At 46.1% G+C, this 8,930-nt stretch overlaps 1 protein-coding gene across 1 annotated transcript in view; it reads right to left on the reverse strand.

Annotated features, from left to right (window-relative positions):
* MED27 (mediator complex subunit 27) overlaps positions 1–6,007 on the reverse strand; it is a gene marked incomplete at its 3' end in the record, with an annotated part of 68,919 nt that extends 62,912 nt beyond the window's left edge. Inside the window, exons 1-2 of the mRNA XM_083374851.1 lie at positions 5,207–6,007; positions 2,457–2,601 (exon numbers count right to left, since the gene is read on the reverse strand). Of these exons, the coding sequence (XP_083230977.1) occupies positions 2,457–2,601; positions 5,207–5,412 (351 nt within the window). The 5' untranslated portion in view covers positions 5,413–6,007. The remainder of the gene's footprint in view (positions 1–2,456; positions 2,602–5,206) is intronic.
* Between the last annotated feature and the right edge of the window lie 2,923 nt (positions 6,008–8,930).

Raw genomic sequence — 8,930 nt, forward strand, 5'->3', positions numbered from 1 at the left:
CCCTCCCTCCCTTTCTCTGTCTCTCTCTCTCTCTCCTCCCATTTCTCTTCTAATCCCTTTCTCTCCGTGATCTCTTTTATCACCCCCACCGGTTTTCCAGACCTCCCTCCTATAACATCTAGATTTTGGTGGCATCTCTACCGGGTTTCTGTTATCACACCCTATAATAAAAGAGAGCTTTTAGTACCGTAATCTGTTTCCTGAACTAGTCTTACCACAAACGAGGAGGGATTTCAGCCCACCGTCCTCAAAAGAGCGGGGCTACGGCAAAGTCTCCGATTGATTCGTTTCAACAACGGAGTAAATGCAAATCTCTTCGGTAGAATTTCAACCCTCTTCGATTTTACAGATAGTCCCCGACTTACAACTACGATTGGGGCCAGAAGCAATTCAATGCCAGTCGCCGAGAGCCCGAATTCTGATCACGTCTCCATGGGGCGTTGCAACAGCCCCAACCCTGAGGATTGTTTGTACGTCACATGACCGAGAAAATGCTGCAATTGTTATAAGTGTAAGGACCAGTTAGCATCACTTAGTGTTGTGACGTTGAACGGTCCTCAAACGAGCAGTTGTTAAGGCGAAGACTACCTGTGTTAAACATTGCAAGGCAAAAGTAATTTTTAGAGGCTTTGGTGAGCTGCCCCAGATCTCTCGTGAATGATAGGAAGACTGAGGGTTTTTTTTTTGCCCAACATTGTTGCATGGGAAAAAAAAAATACTGCAAATTCCAATTACTCGCATATCGCAAACTTAGCAAATAGAAGCGGCTTGTGAATTTGCTTTGGGTTGTGGTCCCTTGTGTGTTACTCGGAGGCTTTTGTTCCCTGGGCAGTAATGCAAAACATCAAAACCATCCGCTGACGCCTCCCAGGGCGAAATTATTAGATCTGTAGAGAATTATCCCCTTCCCTCTCGGCTCCAGTCTGATCTCAGCCCTGTGTTTAAAAATACAATCGTTAACGGAAGATCGGCCCGGTTTGTAGGCGCCAAAATTGCCTTGCCTCAGCTCATCAAAAATACAAGAAGCCGGCCACGAAGGATTAGAGAATTAAAAATTAAGTACAGAAAGCATTTCCCCGGTCTGGTTGCGAGCTGCCGAGCCAAACATGTCTCAAAAAGGCTGCTCCGTTATTCCAGATGCTCTTATTTAAAGCAGCTGCTGAAGGCGAGGCGAGCGGAGAAGCGACGCAACCTCGTGAGCCACACAAAAGTGCTGCATCATGCAACTGCATCGTGAACCCAGCCAAAGCCCAAAGCCAGCCAGGAGGCTACGTTAAATCTCGGAGTTTCAGAGAGGAATGCTTTGCCGGCAAGCTCTGGAAGAGCGGGGTGGGGTGGGGGAGAGCCTTAACGGAATCCCAAAGTAGGGGTGGATTTAAAATCAAGTAAAACACACTTAAGCCTCTTGGCCAAGATTAGGCTTCAAATGGGCCCATCGTTGAGGTTAAGTCATTGTTTGACTTTGGTTTGCTGATACATTGACCACCAGAAGGCTCTCGGTGCTCTCTGGGCCTGGTGGTTTCCTTGCAGACGCCTCATGACCCAACTAAGTAACATCATCAGTGCTAGAAGGGAGTGGGGTCTGTTGAATGGAGGGGAGGAGGGGGAGGAGGAAGAGGATGAATGTGGGGTCCTTGGTGGTCTCTGGGCTTAGTGCTTTCCTTGCAGACGTCTCATGACCCAACTAGGTAATATCATCAGTCCAAGTGAATGTGACTTGCTCCCTGTTTCTATACAGTAGCTCTGAGTTTGGTGGCTTTCTCGCAGACGTTTCACTACCCAGCTAGCTAACATCCTCAGTGCTAGTGAGTGTGGTTTCTAGTGAATGACTATACCACGTACAGACACATCAGAAGAAAATACCTAATGACATAGTAATATTTGTCGTAAACGTTTCCTACCTTTCAGATTGAGGAGAAACAAAGGAACGATTAAAATCACCTTGGCCATTCCAATGAACCACATCCTACCCATACCTAGCAAATCATCTTCTCGTGGCCAACATCTGCAGAAAGGGGTGGCCTGCACAGCCTGTCTGGAGAGGGGCTGGAGGAGGGCGCACAAGTGAGGCAGACTCATCCCAGCAACTTGCAACATTCCCATGGCTTCCCCAATGAGTCATTGGGGAAGCCGGCAGGAAAAGTCCACAAAAGGTGATCACGTGATCACAGGGCACATTGCCAAGCGCCCAGATCAGGACCACATGACTGCAGAGGTCACTGAGTTAAGCCAAGGACCACCTGTACTCTGTGTGTGTGTGTGTGTGTGTGTGTATAAATAAACACCCAAAATGTAATTAAATAAAACCTAGAACAGGTGTACACATTTCTCAAAGGGCATTTTCCCTTTCTCTTCTCTTCCCTGTAGAAACGCCAAAGGCAAAATATTCTTTAGTTTGCTGAATGTCAGTAACAATTCACATTGACACCTTACAGATAAAGCCATGGATTACTTACCTTATTTGACCATTTATAGGCCTGGAGCAGCTGGCTATAAAGGGGTGTTTTGTCTTGGACAGGATCGAGACTCAACAGACCACTGTTGTGCAGGGGATGGTTTTCGGACGGTTTGCCCACGAGGTTACTCAAGCGTTCCAATTCACTAAGAACAAATAATGAGAACAACCATCGTTAGGAAGCTTTACACCCTTCGTTTCCCAGAAATTCACCTGCGCTGTAACTTGATAAATAATCCAGCTGCGCTTTCTATTCTATTCTGCATTCTAATCTATTCCATATAATCTATTCTATTGTATCCTGAATTCTATTTCTATTTCTATTTCATTTTTTCTATTGTATTCTGCACTCTGTTCTACTGTATTCCATATATTCTATTCTATTTCATTCTATTGTATTCTGCACTCTGTTCTACTGTATTCCATATATTCTATTCTATTTCATTCTATTGTATTCTGCACTCTGTTCTACTGTATTCCATATATTCTATTCTATTTCATTCTATTGTATTCTGCACTCTGTTCTACTGTATTCCATATATTCTATTCTATTTCATTCTATTCTATTCTGCACTCTGTTCTACTGAATTCCATATATTCTATTCTATTTTATTTCATTCTATTCTATTCTGCACTCTGTTCTACTGAATTCCATCTATTCTATTTCATTATATTCTATTCTGCACTGTTCTACTGTATTCCATATATTCTATTATATTTCATTCTATTGTATTCTGCATTCTGTTCTACTGTATTCCATATATTCTATTTCATTCTATTCTATTCTGCACTCTGTTCTACTGTATTCCATATATTCTATTCTATTTCAGTCTATTCTATTCTGCACTCTGTTCTACTGTATTCCATATATTCTATTCTATTCTGCATTCTGTTCTATTCTTATTATCAAGAGTCAACTTACTCCTTATTTCCTTTTTTCCTACCTCTAATTTTATTGTTTTGGCTCTTTCAAAGCACTTCCTATTTTATTTGCTGTGTCTGTACTTGCTACTTTTGTTGCGTTTTTTTTTTTTTTGCTTTTTCACTCTGACCTGTATTTCCTTATCATAACACTGAGTGTTTCATTTTATTGTTATTTCTTCCAGCCCTTATGTTACTTTTGCTGTGTTTTGTTTGGCTCCTTTCAAATCAAGGAGCTTCTTGTTCTCTGTTTGGAATCTGTTCAAATCACCCCATGTACAAAGGCAACCAGGAATTATACAAGACAGGCCGTCCTCGACTTGCAACCGTTCATTTAAGTGACAGTTCAAAGATGCAACCGTGACTTAATGCCCGTTTTTCGCACTTTTCACCCTTATGACCACTGCAGCCTCCTCAGGCTCACGCGATCCGACACCCGGGCGCTTGACAACCGATTCACATTGACGACGGTCGCAGCGTCCCCGGGTGTGTGTGCGCACGCGTGTGCGTGTGTGACGCGATCCCCTTTGGCGACCTTCTGACAAGCTTTAACGACCGGGTGACTAATTTAACGACTGCAGGGTTTCACTTACCAACCGTGGCGAAGCAGGCCGTCAAGCCCTGAGTCCTTCGGGAGAAGGGCGGTATACAAATAAAATTAATAATAATAATTAATAATACTCTTGTTGCAGGTGAAGAAGGAGAGTGCAAAAGTTGGGCTAAAACTAAACATTAAGAAAACCAAGATCATGGCATCCGGCCCTCTCAATTCCTTGCAAATAGATGGGGAAGAAATGGAGGTAGTGACAGATTTTATTTTCCTGGGCTCCAAGATCACTGCAGATGGGGACTGTAGCCAAGAAATTAAAAGACGCTTGCTCCTGGGGAGGAAAGCCATGGCAAATCTAGGCAGCACACTAAAAAGCAGAGACATCACCCTGTCAACAAGAGTGCGTATAGTCAAGGCCATGGTCTTCCCAGTTGCAATGTATGGCAGTGAAAGTTGGACCATAAAAAAGGCTGAGTGCCAAAGAATTGAGGCCTTTGAACTCTGGTGCTGGAGAAGACTCCTGCGAGTCCCTTGGACTGCAAGGCGATCAAACCATTCAGTCCTAGAGGAGATCAACACTGACTGCTCTTTAGAAGGCCAGATCCTGAAGCTAAAACTCAAATCCTTTGGCCACCTCATGAGAAGGAAGGACTCACTGGAGAAGAGCCTCATGCTGGGAAAGGTGGAGGGCAAGAGAAGAAGGGGACGACGGAGAAGGAGGTGGCTGGATGGAGTCACTGAAGCAGGAGGCGTGAGCTTAAATGGACTCCAGAAGATGGTAGAGGACAGGAAGGCCTGGAGGAACGCTGTCCATAGGGTCGCGATGGGTCGGACACGACTTCGCAACTAACAACAACGACAACAATAATAAAGCGGGGCAAAGCCCGTCTTTGCCAACTGGGGTTCAATCGCAGCTGCACTGCGCCTGGATGGGGAGGCTCTACAAGGGACAGACCAGCCTGCTCTCCTCCCCACCCCACCAGAACGAGGCCCAGCGACCAAGGCCCTCTGCTGCAATGCAGCACGGAGCTCCCACGCCTTGCCAGTAAAGTGTGTGTGGGGGGGGAGAGGATGATGGGCCACGTGGTCCCACTACCTGCGTAGCCAAGGAACCAGGCGAGGCAGCCCCAGCACCGCCCCCTTCCCTGATTACCCTACCTGGCCACGCCCCCCCAGCCAAGCTAGCTGAGGCAGAGGAAAGGAGGGGCGTGGCCTCCGCCCGTCCGCCCCGCCCTCCCCGCTCGCCCCGCCCCGCCCCGCCCGCTGGGCTGCCTCCTCACCCCAAGTCTCGGCTGACCGAGTGGAGGCTCTCCTGGAAGCTGGCGAGGAAGCCCTTCTCGCGGCCTTCCACGGCCTCCTTGTGCCGCCGGCCGTCCTTCAGGCAGTCGAAGACCCGCGTCACGCTCGAGCGCAGCGCCTGGATGGCGGCTATGGCCTGGGCGAAAGCCTCCAGGTTCACGCCGGCGCTCAGCACCCCGTCCGCCATCTTGAACCAGGGCTCCCTCCAGCCGCGGGGAGCGCCGGGAAGTGTAGTCCCTCCGGCGGAAGCCAGCCAGCCCAGCCAGTCGGGCGGGCGGCTGGCTGGCGCTGCGGGAAAGCGGCCGTCGCGCAAAGCAGCCTGGGAGCCAGCGGAGGGCTTTTTTTTTTTCCACACCGCGGAGCCCGCCGGGAAATGTAGTGCACGGAGTGGGTTTCAAGTGCTCCTGGCTTCCGCCTTTGGGGTTCCCATTCATTTTAGGGAAATTAACGTTCTCTCTCTCTCTCTCTCTCTCTCTCTCTCTCTCTCTCTCTCTCTCTCTCTCTCTCTCTCTCTCTCTCTCTCTCTCTCTCTCTCTCTCTCTCTCTCTCTCTCTCTCTCTCTCTCTCTCTCTCTCTCTCTCTTTTCCTGAATTTGTTGCTTTATTTTGATTTATTGCTGGGTTTATCGCAGGGATTTGGCTGGATTCAAGTGGCTTTAACTCTGCTGCCTTCTTAATAAGGACCAGTGCTTAACCAACTTTGCTTAACCTCGGAAATTAAACAGAATTAAACCTGCTCGAGCTAGGATGTTAAAACGTGGTCCCAGCAGACAAGAACGCTGCTTCTGAGAAAGCTGCATTAACTTAAATTAATGTCTTTAATTATTTGCTGTTAATTATTTGCTCTTTCCTTCCTTCCTTTCCTACCTCTAATTTTCATTGTTTGGGCTCAAATTGCCATCTCGATCCACTCCCTACTTTGTTTCCTCTGCCTGAATTTGCCACTTTAGTTGCAGTTCTCTCTTTTGCTTTCTTGCTTTGACTTTTTATTTTCTTATCCCAGCATTGATTGTTTCATTTTCTTCTTGTTATTCCTTCCAGGAATTATGTTACTTTCTGGTGTGTCCAGCTTGGTTACTTTCAAATAAAGGAGTTCCTCAATCTGTATTTTGGTTTCACTCGTAACATTTGTATTTGCCCTTTTTAAAAAAAAATTTTCCGGTTTGCTACTTTAGTTGCTATGGGACTTGGGTTTGGCTAGTCTAGAGAAAAGAAGAAATTGGGGAGACATGACAGCAGCGTTCCAGTATTTGAGGGGCTGCCACAAAGAAGAGGGGGTCAAGTTATTCTCCAAAGCACCTGAAGGCAGGACGAGAAACAACGGTTGGAAACTGATCAAAGAGAGAAGCAACCTGGAATTAAGGAGAAAATTCTTGACAGTGGGGACAATTAACCAGTGGAACAGCTTGCCACCAGAAATCATGGGCGCTCCATCACTGGAGGGTTTTAAGAAGTGACTAGACACTCACCTGTCTGAGATGGTATAGGTTCTCCTGCTTAAGGGGGGGGCTGAACTAGTGAGGTGGGCTGGGCTAAGAGAGAGAGAGAGAGTGATTGGTCCAAGGTTACCCAACCAGCTTTCATGCCTAAGGCGGGACTAGAATTCGGGATATAAATGGAATTAAAATAAATAAATAAATAAATAAAATAATAATTCTACTAATAATCCAGTATTTCTACTGAAGTAATTCGGCAATTTGATTCCTGACTTCCCAAAGGATGTCTAATTTTCACGTTCTGGGAAACCCCCAGAATTGATGCCAGCCGATTCCTGTATCTTAATAAAACTACCGCAGCAGCAAACCTGAAAAAGCTTGTAAGTCTTGCGCTGAATGACAACAGATGGAGCAAAAGTTCCCGGCAGCATTCTGTAGAGCAGATGAGAAGACTTGTTGTGTTATACCTACACAGCATGTTGTCTTTGCCTGTTAAGAAACACAGAGGAGAGCATAGATAAGTGATTCTCTGGGATAAAAGGTCTGGAGATGCGCAAATATTGGGGAGACGAAATCAAGGGTCAAAGTACAGCTGGGCCCAAATTCACCCTCCGAGCTTATAGGATCCAACATCTCCCTGCTGTTTCTTGGGCACCTTCACTGTAGCATCACAAAGGGGATGTCTAGCCACCATTCGTAAGTCGAGGACTATCTGTACAGGCGCTCCTCGACTTACGACCACACAACGGAGCCCAAAATTTACGTTGCAAAGTGAGAAATTTCACCCCGTTTTTCCACCTTTCTGGCTACGGTCGATAATGGGATCCCTTCAATTGTTAAGTCACAAATCCGGCTTCCCCATTGACTTGACGGAAGGTGGCAAAAGGGACTCTGGGACACCGCCCCCGTCACACATGTGAGTCAGTGGTCAAGCATCTGAGTGTAAATCACGGGACCAACGGTCATAAGAGTGAAAAAAAAGGTCGTAAGTCCTTTTTTTCTGGTGCTAGGGTAACTTCGAACCGTCACTCAATGTTGTAAGTTTGAGGACTAACTGTCTTGGTCTCTCTTCCATGCAAAGGCTGGCTCAATCCCTGCTTAGCTTTGTTTATATTTTCCCTCCAATGTCAGCTAAGGTTGCGGCTGTCTATCCTTCCAAAAAGACAGATTATATGCAAAGCCCTCTTTAAGGCTTTCACCGGCTTAGCCCTCTGTTTTCCGCCCTTTCCGTTCCCGGCAACCCACCGCCTTTCGATGCATAAGAAAACTGGTCTAAATCGAATGATTCAAAAGCGGTCATGGCTAGGGAAGACCCCTGGCGGATGCAAGTCTGTTTTCAGGGACAGCTTTGAAATTTCAGGGGTTCTCCCCCCCTCAACTACTTTGAGCCTCAAATCCTTGCCATCTGAAGTCACCGCAAAAGCTTCGCACCTATCCTTTCCAGATGACACTCTCGCGCGAGGAGGGATGAGCTGGTTTTAAAAATAGCCCGACTTTCGAAGAAGTATTTGTCATACTATTTCTGCAGGCAAAAGGCCCGGTCCTCAAATATTTGGGCATTTTTATCGGCAGCGGTAATTGGTTTCACGGTCAGACTGCAGTGGATTATAAAAATGATTTGGTGTTTGCCAGGGGAAAAAGAAAAAACAACAACTCCAAAAGCGCAAGAATAAGCAAATTGTTCTGGGATTTAGGAGAGAGAATCTAGCCCGTCGTAAGAGTGAAATATTTTATTATTATTATTATTATTATCCAGGTGGAATAATCGCTTGAAAATAGAGCTGTGAAGACATTTGAAGGAGGGGGGGAGAGAAGGCAAAAAACTAAACAGAACTCACAGATGGTCTGGATATAAATCCCAACTGCAGTCAATCTACTTATCTCCCTCCCAAATGAGGGGGGGGGAATTGCTTTTCTGCTTTTTTCCCCCAAAGGCTCTGAAGCATATGTGTTCTTCGTTCCATCAAGAGGTGGGCTTTAAAAACAATAAAGGCGGGGGAAAGCCAGAAATAACATAAAACGAAACTTGGCCAAAAAAAACAGTGCAGTTTCATGAAACTTGGTTAAAAAAAGTGCTTTTTTTAAAAAAAAAAAACAAATTTATTCACATCGCACACCTAGCCCCCCAAATAATCGGAGAGCTCCAGAATCGGGCCCGTCGTTTAGCTCCGATGCCCATATTTTCATCCGCTGAAAGGTTTCAGGGTTACAATTGGTATTCAAGCAGCAAAAATATTTTCCAGCGGTGCTTTGTAAACGCTCCAGATTTA

The sequence above is a fragment of the Vipera ursinii genome (genome assembly GCF_947247035.1).
Source record: "Vipera ursinii genome assembly, chromosome: 16".
In the NCBI taxonomy this organism is placed as follows: domain Eukaryota; kingdom Metazoa; phylum Chordata; class Lepidosauria; order Squamata; family Viperidae; genus Vipera; species Vipera ursinii.